At 39.1% G+C, this 24,700-nt stretch overlaps 1 protein-coding gene across 5 annotated transcripts in view; it reads left to right on the top strand.

Moving 5' to 3' along the window:
- Nucleotides 1–2,318: 2,318 nt before the first annotated feature.
- PTBP2 (polypyrimidine tract binding protein 2) overlaps nucleotides 2,319–24,700 on the top strand; it is a 53,235-nt gene continuing 30,853 nt past the window's right edge. For 3 of the 5 annotated variants that reach the window (XM_075710401.1, XM_075710402.1, XM_075710403.1), the window contains exons 1-3: nucleotides 2,399–2,431; nucleotides 4,018–4,048; nucleotides 16,885–16,960. In XM_075710401.1, coding sequence (XP_075566516.1) covers nucleotides 2,424–2,431; nucleotides 4,018–4,048; nucleotides 16,885–16,960 — 115 coding nt within the window. In that variant the 5' untranslated portion in view covers nucleotides 2,399–2,423. Of the gene's footprint in view, nucleotides 2,432–4,017; nucleotides 4,049–16,884; nucleotides 16,961–24,700 lie in introns of those variants that run through there. The other 2 variants (XM_075710405.1, XM_075710404.1) reach the window with 2 other exon arrangements.

Raw genomic sequence — 24,700 nt, forward strand, 5'->3', positions numbered from 1 at the left:
TTATCACTTTCAGAGATGGTTTCAGGGGAACCAGAGTTTTGCTCTATGAAGTCACATCCATTATTTCACCAAGATTTGCAAACTCAGTTCCAGTGTCTTTTCTGCTCTAAACACTCAACGGGTGCTCCTCAGTCTCCCTTATATGGAAGAGCATCTAACTCAGAGGATAAACTGAATAAGTATTATTTCACTTAATCAGATGGATTCTGGTAGGTGTCATGAAAGAAGGAGAAAACAGGAATATTACAAAAGAGATGAGAAACACAGGTTTGAAGATGGCATTACTACAAAGGTAAAGGAGGTAAGCAAGACAGGCAGTGAGAGATAAGTCAGATGGAAAGACAGATTTTCTACTAATTGTTACAAAGTAGAAGGATTGGTACTTCTACCAATAGAAAACCAGACAAGATGTATTTAGATTTATAAGGGGGTGGGGGGGAAGACAAAACAATCCCCAACAGAATGTGGCAACAAACAGGAGTGAAGGCAGTGGCAAATGAAAGAAACCAACTACACCCCCAACCTCCAGTGGTGCAAAGCCTACTAAACATGCCAGAATCTACAGGAATGATAGAAATATGGGGTAAATATATTAAAATGCACTCAATTTATAGAGATGGTTATAAGCAATTCTAAATCTCTGAAGTCCTCGATGTTACTTTCAAGAGTAGTACTTCTTTAACACATGCAATCAGTAAAGAATGCTATACAGAGATACTTTTTTTTAAAAAACATAATCATGTTGAAAGCAAAAAAAAAGTAAAGAATAGCATTTGGCATGATGGTCTTTATATACAGTCTAAGCAAACGAAATGTTTAAGAGGGATTTTATAAGAATGAGAATAAGAAATCATTTAGTCTAGTGGTCAGTGATGTGTGCCGAGACAGTTGCTGAAAGTAGTTGCAGATATCCGAATTATATTGGCATTTAGGAGAAGCAGTATCAGTTATCTTCCACCTAGTGAACTGAGTGCTGCAGAGAACCAGAGTGACTTTTCCAGAACAGAACAACAAAAAAGTCACGGAGTAGAATGAGAATTTGCATGTACTCCTAATCGTTAAGTTAGTTACTGGGCTACTCATGAAGGTCAGTCAGACGAGAGGGAGACAGGGCTAGTAAAACACAATGAAAATTTTCCAGCTATGGAGACAAGCATAGTTTTTTGGCTCTTAAATTCTTTATCAGGCTTCATTGCGATAGTTTCAGTGACAGACTCCAAGGGACTTAAACTAACCTGAAAAAATTACAGTGCAATCAAGTAATGGGCTACCTCCTCAAAACGTGTTTTTGAAACCAGTATTGTCAGATCAAAATATAGAAAGTATGGAAGATGTTTTGAATACTTTTTAATATCCTTCTGGGTTTGGGATCTTTTAGGAACGTTTGGATCACATTATGAAGCGATATTCATAGGTATAAAATCTTTCGTTTTGACTTTTTGTTTGAATGCAATCCAGGATTGTCCCACGAACCGCTCTTTCCAGGAACTCTGTATCAAACATTGTACAATTTGTGATTAAATACTGAGATCTGGCGCAAAATAATGGGGTGGAAAGAAGCGTATTTCCCAATGGCCATGTAGAGCAAGTATGTCCCGACACGGTAGTTGACGGCGAACCGTGGCTACACCAATTTCTGTGAAGAAACCGCCTAACTCACCGCAATCGTCAATTTGCACGCTCATCTTGATTATTTTTTGAAATAGCATTAGTGGTCAGCTATGCAGTCAACGGGTTGTGTCCTCATAAATGACTCCGCAGCCGAAGGCGCGCAGGGGTGAGGACGGGGGTCCCTGCCAGGGCCGGGCCCTCTGAGGGGACGGGGTGCGCGGGGGGCCCGGGCCTGCAGACCCCTCTGATGGTTCTCCGTGACGAGCAGGGCCAGGCTCCCGGTGCTGGGAAACGCTGGCACCGAGGGCGGAAAATCTCTCCCCGCCAGAAAGGAAAAATCCCCTCTGCATCGGCAGGGACGGCCGAGGGACTGAGGAGCCCCCGGAGCGGGCCTGCCCCCGCCGGCCTCGGGCAGGAGCGTGAGCCCGGCTCCCCTCAGGCGACCTCTCTCCCTCTCACACACACACACACAGAGGAAAAAAACGCTGCTGAAGCGGAGCGCTGGGGCCGGAGACGCGGGACCAAGCCCTCCGCCCACGGCGGGTGCCGGGGGCTGGGGAAGCCACGGCCGCGCCCCGCCGCTTCCCGCCCCAGGCGGGCAGCTGAGGGCAAAAGCTTCAGCGGCGCCCAGGGCGCATGCGCGGGCGGCCGGCGCACGCTCTGTAGCGGCGAGGCACGAAGAGCGGAATCCGGCGCTCGGCAACGTTCGGCGGTTTTCGTGCAGGCCGGGCCGCCATTTTCTCACAGTCTCCCCGTACGCCTTGCCTGCGCGGCTGTCTGTCCCGCTTGTCCGCGCTTTGTCCTGCTCGGCGATGGACGGGTGAGTGGTGACCGGGGCGGTGGGGGCGAAGGCGCTGCCGCGGCTGTGCCGCCGGCCGGTGGCGGGACCTGTCCCGGCGCCGGGGGCTCGCTGGCCGCCGGGCGCCTCAGGGTGTGGGAAGCGGCCGCTGCCCCGGCAGCGGTGGGGGCAGGCGGGCTGCCCCCAGCCTGAGGCCCGGTACCGGCTGGGGGGCAGGGGGGGCTCAGCCTCCCCGTAACGCGGGTCCCTCGGTGGGGTCTTCTGTTTAAATTGCCGAGGGCTTCGGGCCGCCCCCGCCTTAGTGCACTGCCCCAGACGCCGGCTCTCGCTGGGAAGAGGGAGTGCGATCTACCCCCATTTTTCCCCTCCGGAGCCTCTTGTTTTCTGCTTCTCCCTGGCCTTTGCCTTCTCTGCCCCCAGCTCTGTAGGGCTGGGGTTTGTTTTGGAGCTGGCTGGAGGGGAGGAGCAATGCCAGCAGGAGCCAGATGTCGAGCTCTTTTGTTTTCAGAAACTGCCTAATAAGCCCTCTAGCTTCCCCCCCTCCATCCCCCAGGTAGAAAGATGCCTTTGTTTATGCTGGAGCCTGGCTGTAAAAGCCAAAAGAAGGGAAGGTTTTGGAGGACTCGGCCATATGGGACAGCGAGGGCCCTCGCTCCTGCCTGGGCAGCCACTCCACACAGGGCCGCCTTTCTCCAGGACCTGGAAAATGAGGCTGGTGGTTGTAGCCTTCCTCAGTGTAAACATAACATCTTCCAGCTTCTAAATCTCCCATTAAGTTGCTTACTCTGCTTCAAACAGAGGAGCAATCTCTTTGGTATGCTTTAAGCATACAACCTTTCAACTGTGAGAGTTTGAAAGGCTTTTTATGGTTAGTTGTGATTATAATGTTGGGAGTTACCAATCCTGTCTGAGAAGTCTTGTCCATTAATGAGTATTACACTGTGGAATGCTTTCACAGATTGATGTTTTGCTTTCATTTTTTTTTTGGGGGGGTGGACTTAGTTTTCTTTTGGGATTGTGTTACACACTGTGACTTAACATGTCACAACCTCTAAGAAAAAGACGTACCTTGACGTACCTGTTGCAGAGTTTCATATAGGTGTACCTGATTAAATTTCGTATAGGTGTACCTACCAATGCATTTTTTTTTTTCAACCTAATTTCAAAAAATGTGTCCATTGCTTTCTGCTGTAAGAAGATCTGTAGGGTTGGCTATGTTGCTGAACTAGCTGCCTAGTTAATAGGGGCATGTGAGAAGTTCTGTTCTTACTTTCAAATTCTTTTATTTTCACCCTATGATCTCATGTAGTCCAGAAACCCGAGTTTCCTAAATAAATTTCCTGGCAGTGCTGCTTTGGAGTAATGTTTACTTAAAACTTTGGACTCTTTTACAGAAGCCTATAAGCTGGGGCAGCTCAGTGGCTTTTGCAGGTTTCTTTTGTACTTCCCCTCAGTCCTGCTGTGTTCTTTGAGCATATTTTCTTGATCGTGGAAGTTGTTGGCTCTTTCGATTCCTTATTATTTAGGCATTGCAATATATTGAAAAGTTTTTTTTTTTATAAGGATAAACTGGTTGACTTGTGTTCTTGTTTTTTTTCTTTTTACAGCATTGTCACTGATGTTGCAGTTGGTGTGAAGGTAGGATGTACACTTAGCAAATAAGTGGGCAGATTGTTGATAAAAAATGAACTATTTTGAGCATCAGTAATTGCAAGTTGTAAGATTTTAACTAGTCATTGTCAGCTGATATTTAGTCAGCAGTATGTGCTTTATTAACCGAAAATCCCTAGAGGTAAATTGGAGGCTCTACACAAAAGACTTTTCTAGGTGCTGAACTGTAAACAGTGGTTCTAGGTTAGTGTAGTGGTGTCAGCTTCTTATTTTAAAGCTTAATTTTGCAGATTTTTTCCAAAACAACACTTTCTCATTGTTGCATGCTGACTGTAAAAGATATGTTTTCTTCTCTCCCCCCACCCCCCCATCCTTTTTTCAAAACAGTTACCACTTAAGTTAGAAAAGAAGTGACTGTCTGTAACAGGACACAAAAATATGGGAGGTAGAATTTGTTACGTAGACAGAGAAGTGGGCATTTACTTTGCTTTACTTTTATTTCTCAAGTTCAGTTATGAATTTATCATATTTGTTAGAACACATGGTTGTTAATTTACTATTTAATTCACTTTTGTATTCAAATCTGTTGCAGGAATTAGATCAGTACTTTGTGGAAGCAGACTGAGAAATAATGAGAATGCAAAGAAATATGGGACAAGGGAACTTTAGGTTATGTTAATGAATGTATGCAAGCAGTTCTGTTTCAATGGTAGAAACGTAGAAGTTTTCTAGTGCATACAGTTAAGTCTCCACATTTGTCCAGGGACTTTGTAGCTGTACTACGTAGCTGCCTTTTCACCTGAAGCTGATCTGTGTTAACTGCTTGGTAAGCCAGGTTTTGTCTAGTAAAGCTCTTTGGCTCAGATTCAGCATTGGTCCTGCTGGATTTGGACTGGTTCTTACATAATACAGCTAGCCTGTATCTACAGCAGGAGTTCTGTCAGGTGTACCTGTGCCATGTTTCTGAGCAAGCCTGGTTCTAGGAGGAGCTGTAAGAAGTCAGTCCTATAGATTCTGGACCCAACTGGCTCCACGTGTTTGTGCAGTATTGGAGATAAGCTTAAAATCCCTCTCTGAATCAAGAGGAAAGTATAGTTATTAAAATACTTCTGTGGGAGCTAATCCCAATCAGAAATATGAACTGGCATGATTGTTTCTCTGTTGCCTGGGAGGACAAAGTGTTAACTGAATAAAACTTCAGGAATGTATTTAATAGTTTGGAGGAATACCTAAGGAAGTTCAGGTCTTTCGGAAGTAAACTGCCCCACGTGAACAGCTTTGAGGCAAAACAATTTATATATTGCCCGCGATCATATCTAATGAAGAAGCAATTCCAGGTAGACCATGTATTGCTTGAACCTTAAATTCTGACATTCTCACTTCAGGAGAAGTAAATGGATTCAGTATCCTTTTCATTCTTAACTATGAATGACTTGGAACCCTATGAGAATTTGAGCATTCATGAAATATGTTGTAAGTATGTAGCGTGATTTTGGAACCGTATTTTCAGATACTAGCCAGACAATGAAATAAAGTCACTTCAGATGAAATAACTGCTGCTTTCTGTTGATTGTAGAAGTTGTATTATGAATATAAAGAAGGCAAGACAGGTGTATTGCAGGTAGCGATTAAAATAAATATAAGGAAGGGCACAGAAGTGTCAAAAAGGTGTGCTCTTCGCCTTGTAAAAATGGACTTGCTCTCTGGATTTTAAAAGGAAACAATCAATTTGTGCACGGAAGTAGTGGGAATAAATAAAAAGGATGATGGTTTTCTGAAGAAAGCTGTTACATATGGGAGGAGTAAACTGGATTGTATTCTGGAACTTCTGTAATTATCTCAAGATACTAATAAGAATGAAAACTGGAATGTTTGTCTAATTGATATATGCAGTTTGGGTAGCAGTCCGATGCTAGCTTCAGTCACGTTTTGTGGATGGCCATGTGAGACACTTGTTCTTTATGTTCTCTAGTGACTGTTCATTGCTTTTGATGAACTAATGCTTTAAAGTTGAGGAATGCTTTACCTATAGGTGGTATATAAACAACTGGGAACATTCATCTGGCCTTTCCTTGGCTGTTATCTTTTCTTTGGGGTGCTTTGGGAATGCGTAGGGAGCAAGTCTGGAGTCCGAGAAGTTACTTCAGCAGTTTTAATGCTCTTTTGACACTGCTTTTATTGTGACTGGATAGCCTTTGGAAGTGGCGGGGATTTCCCTGTGCAAAATCAATGTATCCAGGGTGTTCGTTTGACCTGATGCTTTCTTGAGATTTTGCACCTGCTGTATATATGCTGATCAGTTATACAGCATGTTTGTGATATACTCAATTATACTTGGAGAAAGGGATTGTGGCATATGACCCCTCTGTTTGGACAAATTTGCTTTATTTTACCATCATCAGTCATGTCGATACAAATTTGAAAATTACATTAACTGTTGTCTGGCTGGTTTCTCTCTTAAACAGAAAAGTGAATGTTATATTTTTAAACCCATTTGTAAAAGAGTAATAGTAGAAGATAACTGCTGTAGTCTGGGAATTGTCTTTGAGTTAAAAAAGGGCTTTTGAGCTTTGGGGACTGCATGTGGGCAAGGCAGGTATAAAGTAAAAGGAATACTTGCTTATAATGTTTTATTAACAGTTTTATAGTCTCAGAGTTACTTGCTAATGAGGCTGCTAAATTTGGAGCTATTACCATTTATTTGTGCTGTACGCTTTGATGCGATCTAAAACATTTTTGTTCATCAAACTGTTGAATGTTCAGTTTTCATTTTTATTTACGTGTTGAGTCACCAGAAATTCACACCAAAAGCTGAGAAAAACATAAAACTCAAAATGGAGGTGGAAAAAATGACAAACACTGTTTGAAAACTTGGTTTACATAAAGTACATGTGGGGATGTGCACAACTCAAAATATGCAGTGGGAGCACGCTTCCCAGCTAAAATCTGTCAGAGGAGCAGTGTGCTTTAATTTCTGAAAGTGTAAGAACATGTCAAAACCCAGTCATCTTGTAAGTACACATGAAGTAATTCATACTTGATTTGGTCTGTGATGTCTTGTTTTGCTTACCTAAAATTCATGGAGGCAAGCAGATGCCACTCTGCACACAGTTCAGCCCTTATATTACGCTTTACAAAATAATACAGCACGAATGAGCTTTAGCTCTGTGTCTAATGTTACTTTGTGAACTCCCGTTGTATATAAGCAGTTTGTGTAAAGTATTTTTGAATAAACAGAGCTAAGGATTCCAGTAATTACAGTGTATTATGTAATTAATTGATTTTTTTTTTTAAATTTTCAGTTTCTCCCAAGAAATTCTGTACACTTCAAATTTATAGATTTCTTCATGCATAGTTTTAAAAATTGCTCTATTATATAAAATGTTTGCTTTTTTGTTTAAAAAGGTACATCTCAGTTGCTCTGGTTTTATTCCATGGGGTCCTTAGTCACTAAAAATGAAGTGGCCTGCTAGTTAGTTTCTGGTCTCAAACTTCTCATTGCTCACTGGCTATATAGGTTTGAGTATCAGAATCTAATAACTGTAGTTTGAATTGCTGTCTTTCTCTTTACAGCTATGATGCTTTAATCTGGATAAGCAAACTTATTTGGCACGTGGAGTGGTAGAGCCTTTTTCAACTGCTGAAGTGAATGTATGAAGTATATGATGTATCGTTTCTCCCAAGTAATTAAAAGACTCTTCGGAGGGGTGTAAAATATGACGTAAAGAATATACATCCCACAGGTGCAGGGAATAACTTAGGTGAACTTTTGGTGTATATTGAAGATGATAGTTCTCTTTTACTGTATTTCAGCGTGTGCCGCTGCAGTCTAATGTGTCATCTTTCTCCTGGATGGCATGTGTAGCTGTGCAGCAAATGGGGCCTGAACAATGGAGTGACTCATTGTGTGTACGTGCATTGCACATGTCAGAATGGCTGAGGTGTACTTCTACCTGACAGGAGAAAAGAAGCAGTCATTCCCTCATGGATGCATTATTTGGTACCTAGCGTTTGGGAATTAGTGACGTTGTTGACACTGCTTTGGGCTACACTGGCCAAAAACTGTGCTTTAGCTGCCAAGTGTGGACAGCCCCAGTTAATACCTAGGAGGGAAAACTCATATCCCTGTAAACATAGTTTTGTAATGTTTAAAGATGTGGGAATAGCCTTTTCCCCCAAAAGTCGGGGCATCTGCCTTCGCAGTATGCTTAAGAAAAGAGGGAATTCTTGCTGTGTATTTAGTTGGTTACGGTAGGTTTGGGTAGCAGATGCTAAGAAGCGCTGTTCTAGTACTTCCTGATAGCTTTCCAAACAGTAATGTGTCACAAAGACCCCTTTTTCCTGGTTGCTGAAATTTAACATGGGGGAAAGGCAGTAGCTAAAACCAGAAGAGATATGAGCTGATGGAGAAAAGGAAGAGAGCGCAAAGTAGCAGTGTCTGTAAGTACTCTTGAAGCATTGTCCACTTTTTGACTCAAGTTCTGAGGGGTAATCTCTTCTCTTACAAAATTATAAAACACCGATCCTTTTTTACTGCTAATAACTCAGAGTTTCCTTGTGGTAGAAACAAATACTGTGGATATGTTGTGACTCTTTATTTGAACTGTACACTGTATAACGAAAATATAGGTAGAAAAAAGTCAGGAATTCTAGAAAGTTGTCAGAAGACAAGTTTAAACAAAAGAAATGAGAAAGTGTATTTAAATAGCTTTTTCCTTTCGGTTTCTTCTTTTTCTGAAATCTATTTTGTCTTCACTGTCATCATTCTAGATCCTTAAATAAAAGGGAGTGGTAGGATAAAAAACTGTTTGACTCATTTCTACAGACAAATGCCGTGTGATGGCCTGTTTTATTGTATTTAAAATATTAGAATGATAGTTTTGAGCTATTTTTGCATGTCTAATATAATTACTAGTAGATTGCTAGTAGATTAGACAAAGAGTCTGCTAAGGGCAGTGATATGAGAAACATGCGTTGTTTGTGAATTGGAGGAACTGTTTTAATTTTGTGTTAGCTAGGATAAGGCTTTTAAATCAACTTTTGTGTTTGATAATACTTCATGTTAGCAACAGTAGACAGCAAAAAATGTGCAGAACATTCTAGCAGTGAGTAAGAATGAAGTGTGACCATGTGCAGAAGTTTAGAACTGGCATCTGGATTTGTCTTTTCAGCAGTGGTATGGGGAACATGTCCTTGGTGACAAAGAATAACTTCTTACAGTGAAAGACATCTGCTCTCTTTTTAACAGTGACTTCTGTAAATTGACCCTGTTTGAAATGACTTTCATATTTATTCCCAGAACAATCGACTCCAATTCCAATTTTTCTTTGTAACTTTGGTTTTCTTTTTTCTTAATGCTCATTCTGCCACTGTAATGTAAGTGGAAAAACAAGGAGAGCTGAAAACGAAGAGAAAGGAAAAACATTGAAAATTTGTTTGTGCTCTGTAGCAAGTATGCATCAATGTGAGGAAGGCTTAGTATACCTATTTGATATGTTTTGATGTTTGTCACTAATTGGAAATCACCTATTCTTCATTTGTAACAGAACACCTATATTTGCATCTTAAGTGAGGGGTTGTAGGGAAGAGAAATGTGATCACCTGCACCATTTGAAAAATATGAGCCAATACCAGCATGAAAACACCTTTCCCATTTCTTAGAGCTTCAGGCCATGTTTTCCCAAGCAAATGAAGCTGCATTCCAGTTTTGTCTGTCGCTCTAATATTTGTGCAACAAATGTTTGGGTGGCCGCTTCACAAACCTCCCTTGGGAATGTAACCAGGATACAGCTAAGGTGACACAACAGTGCGTTACATCTTTTTAGTCAGATTTGTACCAAAACATGTGGTTGCACAAATGCTTGTAGCAATATAGATTTGGGGAGGACAGAACAGGAACAAGTTGCTGGGGCCAGGGAGAAGGTAGGACTGTTGCTGGTAGTTGGCTCAAATGAGGTTGTGGTTTCACAAGGTGTTAATGGGACTGTGATGTTTGATTTAGGGGTTTGGGTGGTTTTTATAGCTGCGAGTACATACAGCCGTGTTTAGCTTTCCGTAAAATCAGTTTTTCTGTGAATGTGTAACATGAGTATTGAGTTATAGACAAAATAGCACTCGTGCTTTTTAATTTATTATTCGAAATAGCAGAGAATCGAGTAGAAAATACCTTCCTCATGGATCTTATTTTGAGATGTAGAAATGGCTACTGAAGGACCAAATCTGTACGGCCAGGTGCCGTCATTCTCTAACCAGAAAGCTGAGAACGCATCCAGGTGGTAGCTCTAGCGAGTTGTTCTCACCTATTTTAATTTACTATCAGTTATGTACCGCTGCTCCAGAGTAACACTTTCTTTCCTGGTAAAAGTGGAATAGAAAGTCTGAAATGCTGGAATAATGCTGGAATTACTTGTTTGTGTACTTCCTCCTGGATGTTTGACACATCGCCTGGTATTGGGCTACACTCTTGCCTGCAGCCTTTCATTACAACTGAACGTTTGAAGGTTTCCAAAGGTGGCATGGTTCAAGTGGAGATTTGATAATTTACTCTTCAGCTTTTTGGTTGAATAGTCTGTCTTGATCTTCACATGCTTTGAGAAATTTGGCTCTTTTCCACATTGCATTTTGACAACCTGGAGGCTTTTCAGAGGAGTTGAGACTTGTCTCAGTCTTACAGGCTTTTCAGATTCCCTTGATCGTGCTCTCTCACTTTCTACAAACTTTGTGTGTTTTCATAAATAAGGAACGTGGCTTATACCACGTGTATAGTTGCAAGAAAAAAAGATTAAAAGCTTAATTTTCTCCTAGATCCTTCCTTACTGAAAAAATATGAGTGTAAAAATGGTGGTTAGTTGTAAGCATGTGTAAACAATATATGGTTGGCTGAGGGCAGCATGAAAAAGAATTGAAGTGGGTAAAAAAGGGAATACAGAGAATAATTATGGAAAGGTGGTCATGTTGTATCCAGTTAACTTCATACTGAATTAAAAGCAAGTGATGTTGTAAGTGAGTCATTAAGCACCCATGAGCTCATGGCCTTATTTGATAACACTTCATGCCAATATAGTTAAATAGTGTAGTCTTTAGGGAAAAAAAAAAAAAATCAAGTAGACTTACTCCTTGTATGTAAAGTTCTGATGAAGTGATAACAAGCTTGTAGATTAAACTTAATGCTTTCTGAAATGCCCATGAGCCTGCATGGAATTTCTTTTGGATTGTATGTTTGGACTTGGCTTGTCCTGTCCTGAATGAGTCTTCTGTGATCCTATATGTATGAGAGGTGTAACAGTCTATTCATTAGGTAATTTGGGTTATGTGTTTTGACAGTAGCGGGTGTAGTCGGGGCATAAGGCAGGTCAAGCATTTCTTCTTCACTAAAGAGTTTGTGAGGGTGTATTTATGCAGTGTTTCATTAAAAATGTATCCTGTTAAAAATGAAGCATTCCTTAAATTCTGATCCATCTCACGTAAGCTGAACAAAGTTTCTAAATGCTGTGTTTGGGGGTTTAAAGTGTAGTGTCCTGTTTCCAACACCCAGTCCCCAAAGTTGATTCAGATGTTGGCTGTTGAAGCAGTGTGCTTCCAAGTGTGTATCTGTGAGAGGGGTTAGAATTCTCATATGCTTTTATTCCTCTCCCATACCATCAGGTTCCTGGCTTTTTCTTTTATGTTGTTCCCAGATGTTGTTAGAAATGAAGTGTTTTACAATGCTGTTATGTTTCTTTAAATCATGAGATCTGTCTCCTGGCTTGTCATACCCCTTGGGAAATTCGTGCCTGTAGGCTGAGAAAGGCTGTGGTAAATGCGGAGTGCAGCTGAAGTTCTCCTTTTCTCTTTCACCTGGGGGAGAGAGGGAACCGGGGGGGGGGGCAAAAGCATCCTGTTCTTGAGAGAGGTTTGTCTTATCGGCAAACTTGAATGCCACAAATGAGAGGATTGATCAGAAAATGTGTGTTTCAGTATTTTTGAGTGTATTTTTTATCTTTTCTAGTGGGAATTTAAGAAACTATTTTAGATGATGCTGTTGACTTTTTAACAAAGTGCAGTTTTGTCACTTGTTCACTGTTTCTAGTAGTATTGGTTTAGGGCTCTTGTTGTAGTGCTGCATCTGCACGTTTCAGTAAGCCTCCTGTAATACACTCACTTTGTTAGGTTAGGTTCAGCCGTAACTTCTGATCAGAGTCTCCATAGCCCTGAATTACGGGGAAAAGAGCTGATAATGTTTCTCTTTCATGAACAGTTGTCAAAAAGTACTTTGATGCTTAAAAGACTAAGCTTCTTTAGGAACTCTCAAGCCAAAGTTGTTACTCGTTGGTTTTTTGGTTTTGTTTTTTTACCTTGGATGTAATAAAATCTGGGGAATGTTTGAAATATTTAAAGCCCTCTCTGGAATGTGAGGAAAAGAGTTGGCGAAGACTTCTAAACAGTTTTATTTTTGATTAGCCTGGGAGGATAGTATGACTGTAATGGCTTCCCAAAATTACATAGCTACTTAATATAAGCTGTGATAGCATGAAGCTTTATAGTAGTCTGTTATGGCAGGGGGGAAATCTGAAATCCTGCTATGTAAATCTAGCTTGTGTAGTGAGGGATTCTGAGTTAGATATGACTGTTAAAGCAAGAAGCTAGGAGATTAATTTGGTAAGCTAGGGGCTTTTTCTTTCTCTTTTGTACAATCCATTTTGTAAATTGTAGAAGAGACAGTATATATAAAATAACTATTCACTTGCAGAAATCAACTGAAATATCGAAGTGGTATCTTCAATTTCCAGTAAATACATTTACATAAAACAATTTTTGTATATATAATTTTTAAGTTTCTCTGACATATATATTCAAAGTCTGAGTTGGTATATTTTTCATCTTTTTCTGACAGTGATCCTACATGTCAGTTTTACGTAATTCCATTGGCTGAAGCCATACATGAACACGCTGTTTTCACACCACGGGTGGAAATGCTCACATGGGAGCAAGGGTGCTGTCGCATGGGCTTCATTGAAAGGACAGTATTGACTCTGCAACAGATTCAAGGGTCGCTCACTGCAAGAAATTAGTTTGGCAATTCCCTTTTTATGTTGTGCAGTAGTACTTTGGCAGATGCTGGTTTCATGAAGAAATGTTCTAGATATCTCTGATCTGAATAGGTAGTGGTTTAGCTTTATGAAAGATTAATATAGATTAATGTTCTTGACATTGGTAGGAATAGAAATACGGCATTGAAAACTTGTGCTGTTGGGGACTAGCTGTCAGAAGATGACCTATTAATAGTATAATAGCAGTTTGTACTTCTTATTTTGTCCTTTAAAATCTCCTTCCCTCGTGCTAAAATGGATATTCAATTAGTCTCTACCATGTTGCTATTATAGGAACTTTCTTTTGCAGTCTATGACAAAATAAAATCATTGTGGTGTTTTTTGTTCGTTTGTTGTTTTCACTTAGATTTGGACATTTGTGATCTCTGTGTTTGTGATCTTCAGTCTTGTTACACAATCTCAGACTTGCTTTGATTCTTTAGAACATAGCAGTTTGCACAGATGGGGAAAAGAGTTAAGTGAACATTGCTCTTGGATCTTCCATTCTTCTCTTCATTGAATCTGATTCGCTGTGTTCTTCGAAGATCTGAGTTTAGTTTCCTTATCTGAAACACTTGATAGAATTTACCTAAATTAGTTTAAAGATTTCTTTGCTTGGCATGATTTGACTAGCAGAACTGGTGTGCTTGAGAATAAGACTAGCAAACGTTCAAGATGCTTGGAAAATGGGTTATAATTCAGAAATTCGTGTGTGAGAGAGCGGAGTGATGAAGAGCACTGTCCTTGGAGCAAGATGCCAGTCCTTTTTGGCTTGGCACCCTCTAAAAGAAGATGCACCTAAAAACAAAGCCAAGCACCCCAAACCACAAACTGAATAAGGTCTTATCTCTGCTGAATAAATGTAAGTAAAATAAGTACTTATGTCTTTGCTGTAATTCAGGAGGTGCTTGTGTTGCATAGTAGTACCAGTCTAAGAGCACGCATTGGCTTACTTGAAATGCTTATATTAAATTGCTTTACTAGACCACTGTCATCTTAAGATAACCCTTTTGAAGTAAATGACAATTACCAGGCAGTTACTGCTTTTGATTTTGTAATTTAACCTTTGTCCAAGTACATCGTGTGTCTTTTGCTGCATAGCTGGTTTTAAAGTTACATACTGAATGAAGTGCAGTGGTGTCTAGGCTGCTTAAGAACCGATTAAAAAAAAAATAACCATGTATATCTAGTAAGTTGATTACTCAAACGGTAAGAGATATCTGTCTTTTACCAAGAGCTTGGCAAGTGTGTATGGGAGTGAGGTAGCAGAGGGGCTCTACGCTTGTGATTTCATGGTGAACTGGAAGACCATTCCACATATGAACCTGAACATCTGTGAATCGGACTTGTGAACACTGATTTATGAGAATAAAACAAATGTAGAATTTATAATACATGCCAGTATAAGGAATTGACATTTACTTGTTCTTCTGAAGCAAAACTGTTAAAAGTTTTTCAAGTATAATGACAAAATCTTGTGATTGACTCTGAATGTGTTCATGAAATGCAAAATGATATGTTTCAAAATGAAGAGAAAACTCTCTTAACTGTTCATGAAACACAAATACAGTAACTGAATATCCACTCTATTGAGTAATTTGTGCTCCTTTTGGGTTTTTCTGCTGTGGATTAAGAAATTAACAGCTTTTTGAAAGCCTGATTTACTAGGAACTGGAAGTTTATGTAATCACTCTTGCATTTGCTAGTCAGCAGTTGCTGATGTAAGTAACTTTTTGAAGCTGAAGACAACTCAAATTTGAGATATTTCAGAATTGTGAAGTTCCTGCAGGTTTTGGGAAGAGCATTCCTTTGGTACTGGGGATGCTTCAGCTGTTTACGTAGTAACTGCTATACCGTTGCAAATGAATGCCTGGCATATTAAGGGAAAAACCAATTGCTGCTGAATTATCTTAATGTGCCTGACTGTGAACTGATTCAGTCTCTGCTGCTACTTCTGCCTGTTCAGTTGAGCTGTCCAGGCTACAGAGAAGGGCTTCCAGGCAAGGCTAGGTGGATAGCTGCGAGCAGAAATAACTGCGGTTACCGTTGAGTGAGCTAATACCCCTAGTAAGAGTGAACTTTGCAATATTCCACCCATCTAAATATTACGCTAGAAAAATAGAACATTGAAGAGAAAGCAGGAATGTTTGTTTCACCTTATACTGAGTGCCTGGGTTAGTGTATTATATTTACAGTAGAAGCAATGTAGTTTGAATAACAGAGGGTTTCAGTAACTTCTCTAACTTGTTTCTTGGTTTTGTCCAGCTAAATTTTGCCTTCATTATATCCGATTAGAGACCTGCCCTTACATTGAGAAGGACAAGATGTAGTCCTTCTCATGGTCCTACCTAATCTTGGTATTAGGTGTTACTCAGTTTTAAAGGAAATCTCTTGATTTGGTAGGCACAACTTTGTTGATTGCTATGTACCCTGAAGAGCTTAGAGTATTCAATAAACTGTGTAAAGACTCTTCAGAGCTGATGTTGACAACTAAGTAAACTTTAATGGCTCTATGTGTGCATACACATATACACTATTTTTAAGAGCTTCTGGATTTCAGGTGTGGATTAAACTTTAACATACTGCTCTGTGTATGGACACTGTGATAAAATGGTAAAGGTTTGATTTCATGCATCTTGCAACCGTGCTGCCTAGAAACGTGATTTCCTCAGGTTAATTTAGTAAGCAGTATTGAGGTGCCCTGTAAAACATATTCACTAACAATTCCTGAGAGTCTGTTGTAGTGTCCACAACAGAATTAAAAATATTTTTATAAAGATGGGTAGTAACTGTTTTCTTTCCTCATTTGCATTTTAGCAGTGACCTGAATTAGTCTTAAGGGTGCTGGGGAAATACTTTGGAAGTGGGGAAAGAACCAACAAGAAGTTAAAGATAATCTTCAAAGGATGTCAGGTTTATTCCCTTTTATTTTTTTTTTTTTAAATGAAAGATCACCTAAATATTTTGGGGGCTTTTTGAGACATGAAGTCTTGAGGGATGGAGGGGGTTGGGGGGGCAAAAGGAAAAAAAGGCATGAAAAGAAGCAGAAGCCTCTTCAGCTATGTCAGATGCCCATCTTGCAAATAATTTCAGAGGAAAAGATTATCTTGTATGTTTTCAGTATAAACCCTGCTCTGATTTTTGCAGCCCACTTCTGAGTCATTTTCAAAAAGAGCATTTAATTGGTATTTGTAATGTTTAAAGAATTACAATGAAGATGTAATTCCCTGCCCTAAATTGTGTTTTGCAGGACAAATGGACATCCCCAAAATGAAAATTGATCATTTCCTATGAAGACGAGTCTTTTTCTTTTTTTTTTAAATAGGGGTGCTAGAATTGAGCTAAACTCCATATTTCTATTTGTATAGATTTCCCTTGTAGTTTCAGCTAGATACAGTAGTTTAATATATAAGTATATTAAAACATTAAGTTAATTTAAATGTTATTGAAAGAAGCTAAATATATTTAATTATAACAATTTAATTTGAAATGCTGGACAAAATTATTGTTCAGCAGTTTTCATTGTGTCTGGAGGTGGCTACATTTCAGTGGTGGGTGAAACAACTGCTTAAGCTGCTCTCATTTCAAAGATTGCCGTGTAAATATACTGCTTTACTTAGATTTCAAGTTGTTGCACTTATCTGAAAAGAGGAAGTGTGCCAAATCTGAATAGGTTTGGTTATGCTTGCTTAAGTTCTTCTAAAGGTTTTCCCTGTCAAACTGACATTTTTAATATCATCTTTAAAAATCACCAAATAGAGGAAAAAAAATCTCTTACTGTCTCTTTCTTTTTAGAGAGGATCTGACGAACTTCTTTCAGGCAGTGTACTCAATAGCCCGAACTCTAACATGAGCAGCATGGTAGTTACTGGTAAGTGATGCCCTTTCAAAGGAGAAATCTATCATTTATACTTGGACTCATTTCCTGTTTACAAGGGGAGAACACTGAAACAAGAATCTGTTGTGCTATAGAGGGATAAACTGTTGGCATGCTTTAGACTGTAGTGACCTGGTATATACTCACAAACCTTGGGTATCTGAGAATAATCATCCCGTAAGACAAGAGGCAACTTTCAGATGTTTGTACAATACATTGTTGGTGGGTGATGGGAAGAAAAATTACATTTGTCTTGTACAGCTGCCTTGAAAGTAAGGAATCAACTACCAAGCAAAGGTAAACAGCTTAACAACTCCTGTATGACATCAGCTTTTTCACACATAGACATCTGCCAGTCTGGGCATTACAGGGAAGAACACTGTGCCAGTTTCATAATGCAGCACGGATTCAGGAAGGCAGAGTTTTGCTCTGTTCTGCTGTAGACTGCTAAAGGAGGAAACTTCACTTTGCTACTTCAGTCTGAGATCGCAGCGGTGGAATCTCAGAATGTCAGTGCAAAGTGAGCGTGGTTGTTCAGGCAAATTTCTGGTGATGCTAGATAGAAAGGCTTTTCGTGAATTGGCACGTACTAAAATGCCTTCTATTGCAGTTAATGCTTCTGTGTGTTGAACAAGCATCGAGTTCCCTTGGGGGCTCACTTCTTCTCTTGGGGTCTTGCTTTTTCTCTTTTTTCTTTGTGTTTCCTTTTTAACCATGCATATTTTTTTTTTCCTTTCCTCAGAGATGTGGAGGGATCAGTGTTGCTGGGCTTTCTAAATATTTGCCTGGTTCACTGCTTTAATGTGCCTGATCAATTTTTCCCTATTTATGGGCTGAACAGTATAGTCGCTGATACTAGTAGCAGACTCCTGCCTTTAAATCTAGTAGTAAAAGACTAGGATTTAGGGTGCAATTTCATGTTATGTTGAGGGTGCTGTGGCGGCTGTTGCCAGAATGGGTAGTTCTGTGCTTTCTCATCCTACATCCTCAGCACAGGCAGAACCCCCTCCCAGCTCCACGTGTTCCAGCTCCACTGTCTATCTTGGTATGCTCATACATTTGCAGAATGAGCTAGTCCAGCATTAAATTGTACTGCCAAAAAGCGTAGTTTTCCCTTGGAGCAGCTTACTGATCAGTCACATGGCTGCACAGTTGCTAGATTCAGTGCAGTGTGGGGTGGAGGAGTGTGGCGGCAGAAGAGAGGAGAACCACTTCCACGGGGAGTTCTATAACCAAAGGTAAAGAGGTGATACTTCTGTGGAACAGAGGAAAAAATGCCGTGTAGTGCATTCGTAGCCATTTTAGAACCCCAGAACATTTGTTTATCTCCCTTGCTTTTCTTACATCTGGTTCTGAAAGAGGTCCCTCCTCTTGTTTTCATTTTCTTGATGTCCTCTGCAGTCCTGCATATTAGTGCTTCCGCAGTTTGATTTACTTAAATGAGACACTAGACTGAAAAGGAGTTTGGGTTGTGGGTGTGGGTTTGGATTTGGGCAGTGGGAGGGGGAGGGCGAGCACTGTTACCAGGACAAAGTCCTGAATGTTACCGAATTTTTGCATATATTTTTAAGAGAAACTTTCAGTTCAGGAAAACTAAATGAAAGTTAATTTATCAAAGAAAAAAAAAACCTAAAAGCTAAAGGGGGAAAAAAATTCAAATCGGAATTATTATAATTTTGAGCTTTTAGAAGAAAAAATACAGAAGCTTAACTAAGAAGCATCAAACTTTAAATAGAAATTCTTTTCTCCTCAAAAAGTTCTTAAAATGGAGAAGAGTGCTTTGATTCCATTACGTGGACTTAGGAGATTGATATGTTTAACAAGTAACAATTTTCCTCCCCACCTTGTTATTGTTTCCCCCCTCTTTAAGCTGATTTAGGGTTTGGGTTTTGTGTTGGGTTTGGGTGGTGGGTTGTTTTTTTTTTTTGGTTACCAAAGAACAAGCATTTGTAAGAGAGTTTTCAAATGAATTGATTCTTTACATTTTACACAAGTAAGATCCCTTGGTATGTCTCTAGGCATCCAGAACCGTAAATGACTTCCCAGAAACAATCTCATTAATGAGCAACAGTGGTCTGAGTAGTGGCCTGGTTCCTGTAGTATCAGTGCCTGTTACAAAAATTTTCATATTAATTGTGTAATATATAAAGGAGGTTGGTGGAAAAATAAACCCAAACAAACAAACCCCAATCTGAATGCAGTATTATAATTCAAACCATTCTTTGTAGAGGTCGGTGGAAAAGGGGCTAGTTTGGTTTGGGGGTTTTTGTTTGTTTGGTTTTAAGCAGTTTCTTGGGATTGTGTTCAAATTTCTGCCTGCCTGCCTTTGTTAAATAGCATAAAAAAACCCCCGGCAGAGTAGGCTAAATCCACAGTTCGGTGTTATTTCTGAATATATCCTCCCGTAACTGTCTTGTTTATCATGAGCCTGGAAGTACTTTTTCCAGACTTGCACAGTTTACAAGTTCAGATTGTAGACTCAGAAGTAATTAGATCTGAAATGGAAACCTGTATGTTAATTTTTCTGTACCCATCTCCTGAAGCCAAATGAGTTCAAGTATTCTTTATGTCCAAATTAATGTCCTCCTTTTGCTTCAGTTCTGTTGTTACTTTTCTCTTTAGAAGAGCTTAAAACTTTTATGAACAGAGGGTTTTTTTGCTGTAGCCAAGGCATGGTAGTGATGAATCTTCCTGGGGTTTTCTAGGGCTTAAGAGAATCTGTAATCACCGATTAAGTTCCTTGTAAAGGAGATGTTGTAGAAATCAGCCTACCCTGTAACTCTTAATACTTGTTCTTGCCCTTTCATTCTTAGCGTTTGGAAGTGTCATGATTTTATGAGACCTGGTTATTGTTTTCTGGAGTACATAGAAACCTGTCCTGGTTTTGACCTTGATATTTTCAACATCTGCTCCCATGAACTGTATTGCTGAAATCTACACAAAAAAATGAAAGAGATTTTTCCAAACAGATACCTAGGTGAACAGAAGAGTTTGTCTTGTAGTCCTCTGAGCCTTATTGGTAGAAGTATAAACAATGAAAAAATCAGTTGTCCCTAGCAGGCCTAAACTTAGAGCAAAATTTTGTGAACCACAGGCTCATTTCTTTCTAAACCTCTGCTATAGAAATATTAACCTAAACCAAATTGCCGAAGTTGTCAAAAGAATGACCTTTTCATGGAAGAGGGTGTTCTTGGTAGAACTGGGGGCTGTGTCTTTAGGGGTGAGCGTGGAGATGAGGTTTTTAAAAATGATCATCTTAACCTTTTATCATGGTAGCAGTTCCATTAGGTATTTTTGGTATTCAGCTGCCATTCAGTTAGGCTACTGTAGCACTTCAGTGCTTTTATGAATACTCTTGCTCTAATTCTCTTTCTTAGTCAGAGAAAGGCACGCAAGATGCATGCTTTTTTTACCCTATGGGGAGCCTTCCATACGAATCCCTATTTTTTTGTGAAAGAAACTTGCAAAGTTGTTGGACAAACATTTGGTTTGCATTCTCATTGATTATTTGAACCACTGGTAATTTGATAAACAACATGGAATTAAAGAAAATGCTAGCATGTTGGACTGTTGTCCAAAGGACGTTCCTCAAAATAGAAGGCCTGATCCATCAGCATTTTCTAAACAGCTTTGTCATCGGTATCCATCTTCAAGACTACAGATGAAAGGCAATTGGCCATTATGTTATATTAACATTCACTACAAGTCAAGTACTCTCTTAAGTACTTTGTGTGTCTTTTGTAGAACAGCCTTAAAAGAAAGTTAGACTTGGGTAATTGAGGATGACATCCGGGTGAGTTCTTTTACCACTTAATTCTGAACCCTTGTATCTCCTGTTTTGGACATAATTTGATTACTGTCCTTATTGTCATGGAATTCCATTTCAGTTAAGCATTTATATTTAAATACACAAGAATTCTTTTTTTCTTGAATTAGTTTGAGTAGTATGGCAGAGCATCATTCTGTAAACATTGAGGGAAGAATCTCATCTACTAGATCAGAATTTGTTGCAAGGGAGGACTGCTCGTAAGGTTCTAGGTCAACAAATATCTAAGCTTTTTTAAGAAGTTCTCTTTTTGATGTTAGGTGTTCAAGTTTCTGAGCTTTTAAGCACCAGCTGATGTTGGTATGTTGAAGCTGTATTGTCAGAACCACAGGCCTTCTACGACTGCTTGAACTACTACTAGTGTTTTCCTTCAGCTTTTCTGATAATATTGTCAAAGTCTATTCTTATTTTCTATCATAATCTTGTTTGGCTCTGATCTCTTTAGAGAGCATAACCCTCTCGTAAGGATCTGTGAATTCTTTTTTTTTGTGTTGATGCACAGCAGACAATGACTACAAAGGCAGTTTAGGGAAACTAAAATACAGTTTGGTAACAGGATTCTGAGAAACTGGAGCTGAAGCCAGGATATTTAAAAAATATTTTTGACTCTGGATGTTTTTAAAGACATTAGTTATACACATTGTCAATGATTATACATAAGTAACTTTTTCACCTTTCAGTGCTGTGTGTTCAGTAAATACATAACTGCAGTTGCTTATTCTGCTGCTTTTAAATCGAAGAAAGGGAGACACTTCTCTTTAAGAACTAGAACTGTGATGGGTTACTTTTATGCTGAACTTCTTGTGAGGCTTTTTTCTTTTCAGGTGGAGGACTGCTTAACAGAAGTTTTAGGAACAGTTACATGTATGAAGATGCTCACGCCATGAGCTGTATTGCTGAAATCCACACAAAACAATGAAAGACTTTAAGGGATGTAGATAAAAAGTGAAAGCTGTTGATGAAAGTTTTATGAAAATTGGCTTGTAAAAGACAAGGGATTGAAGCAGGAGAATTGGCAGGTTTTGTTACTATAGCTGCCACCAGTTTTATTGTTCACATTTGTGTGGTTAAGTTCAATCAGTAAAAACATTTCAAAAATCATTTTGCAACTGAGCTTACCAAAATCCTGGAGCTTTAAATGATACTATTAATCTTGATCCTGGTTTTCCTTCATTAGCAGGGAATGTTAGCAGTGACTTTGATAGGTAATTCATTGTATTAACAGAATACTTAGCACTTGGGCATACAAGCTAATAATGCTTCAAGTGCTCTGTTTAACTTGGGGAATAAACATAGATGTGCTGGTTTTGATGGCACATCAAATAAAATTGGTTATTAGTTAACCTTAATGATGCCTAACCATAGGTAATTTACTTCTGAAGTTTGTAAATTGATTACAATTAATAGTAATTGGAAAGATTTGAAGAAGTACAGCACATGTGATTGGAAAGTATAATTTAATAATAGACTATAATTTACATTTTTCTACAGCTATACATGGGCATATGCATGTGGATGAAATAAATTTTAATGCTCTGAATAGTATATCTCTTTGTAAATTAAGAAACTTAAAAAAAAAAAAACCAGAGCAAACAAACAAACCCCAAACCCCTCAAAAAACCTCAGGATGGGAGAAATAATATGTGGCTGCTGTTATTAATTTAGCTAATGCCTGTCTGCATCACTATGCCATGGCAATTCATTTTTGTTTCACTTATGTCACTCTAGGTGTAATATTTTTACGTATGTTAAGGGCCAAAGGGAGGTGGATTAGTTTCAGGCGGTGCAACGTTGAACAGCCGCTGTACCATATTGCAGTGTGTTACCATAGCTGCTTAGCAAACTTGCTCAGTGGGGTTTTAAACAGAGGTGCAGCCTAGGTGCAGATGTGCCAGTTAAAAGCTGTATAGGTAATTTTTTAATTGCCTGACCGTGTTTACTAAATAAGTATTAAGCTCAAATTCCTGGCAGGCAGTATTCTTTGCACTATAAGGTAGTTTTATTATTGCTTTGTCAAGATATTCCTTTGCACATGGCCCACATCCGTGGTAAAAATCCACCTGTTAGTACTGATTAATGCTTTAGTTCAAGTGGTAAGCCTTCCGCAATGTAGTAGCAGCCCAGCAAGGCAAGGATAATGGGGTATGAAGTACTTGGAAGTACAAAGTCTTGCAGAACACACTCCTCTCCCCAAGCCCCAAAACAACAACAACCCCCCCCATCAACCTAACAAGTGTAACTAACACTGAACATGTAACCTTTAATTTTAAGGTTAACAAATGGAGAATTCCGAGAACTTCACATTCTTCATGTTTTTATCTTACTTTTTAGTGTGGTGACACCTTTTTTGTTCTTCCTCTCCAACAATTTTAAATTCCAGATTTATCTTCAGCTTGAACTTTTGGAGATGTCTGTACTAAAACAAAGATCCTGTTCTTCTTGTTTTGGGAACCTGTTGGCACTTGTGGAAAAGCTTGTCACTGGTTCAGACCAAAGGTCTCCTCTTCCTCCGTTCTATCTGTGACATCAGGCTGGGTGTATATATTTTACGGAAAGAACCTTGGAAACGAATCCACAGTGGTCTCTGTTACATCCTCCCAGTTTGGGGTTGTCTGCGGTTTCCTTAGCTGGTTGTTTTATGCAGATGATTATGTTCAGTAGCCACTGCAGTATTTAATCTTTCTGTCTGGTCATAATCCACAATTGTAAATCAGGTAACTTCGTAATTCCATTGCCTTTCTTTCAGTCAGACGTTTCCTGTGTGGATACGTGTCCTATGTTCTACTTGTCGATAACATTAGATTTCATATATTTAGCTAATGTGAAACAAGAAGGACTTTCTTACATTAGCAACAACAATGAACAATACTGTTAGTAAGCTTCTTGTCTTTAATGTATAACTGATTGTATTGGAGGATGAAATAAGTGTTTCAGGAAAGCCTAAGTATTTATACTTTTTTTTGTAGCTGGTTTTTGGTGTGTACTGACAGTTATGAAACAGACTGACTTCTGCAGAAAGGATGTTTATTTATCAATTATTTTACTACTGCAGATACGCAGGGATTTATAATCAGCATCTTGTGATGAATTTTAACAGTTTTTTTTCCCCTTCTTTCCAGGAATTAGTAGGTGAAAGCAACTTTATTATATGCAAAATCTTTGCGCATAGCCACGTAGTTACTTTTCTGTATTAGGAGATTATGTGAATACAAAAGAAGGTTATTGTAAAGGAAAAATACTCATCTAAAATAAAGGCTTCATATATTTTCAAGGGAAATTACGTATTTTTGGCCTCAAAACACTTTAGGTCATATTTACGTATTTCTCAAAAAATAATAAAAAAAAAATTGTGCAGAGAAAAACTCCTCTAGGATGAAATCTTATTAAAATATGTTTTCAAAAGTAGTTATCAGCAGGAAGTAAGTTACTCACTGTTTGCTAGGAGACATGCTGAACTTTAAGATCAGTTTTTCAACAAAAACTACTTGGGAGCATTGAATCTTCATAGCTTGAACAATTTAATACCACGGACTTACAGTATGCCTTGTATACATTGCACTTTGTTCTGTTGATTTTATATATAGGTTTCTATTTCTTTGTTTAAAATAGGAATTTCTAGCTAAAAATGCCAGGGACCCAAGTTGTTTAGATAACAGCCATTCTGTGGGCTTTGTCAACTCTTAAGCATCCAATTTTAACAACTCAGTTTATGTTAAATAGAAGGAACTCTGTGCAACAGGGATGTGGCTTTATGTATCAGTTCTGTTTAGACTGTAGTAGCCTAGTTAGATGGGAGAATAATACTTTGAATGCCATTTGTAGAGATGAGATTTTGTTTAGAAATAGACAACGGATGTCATATGGAAACTGGATTTTTCTTCTCCTTGGTGGAGAGCCAAAGAGGGCTT

This window comes from Pelecanus crispus, chromosome 5, assembly GCF_030463565.1.
Source record: "Pelecanus crispus isolate bPelCri1 chromosome 5, bPelCri1.pri, whole genome shotgun sequence".
Lineage (NCBI taxonomy): Eukaryota > Metazoa > Chordata > Aves > Pelecaniformes > Pelecanidae > Pelecanus > Pelecanus crispus.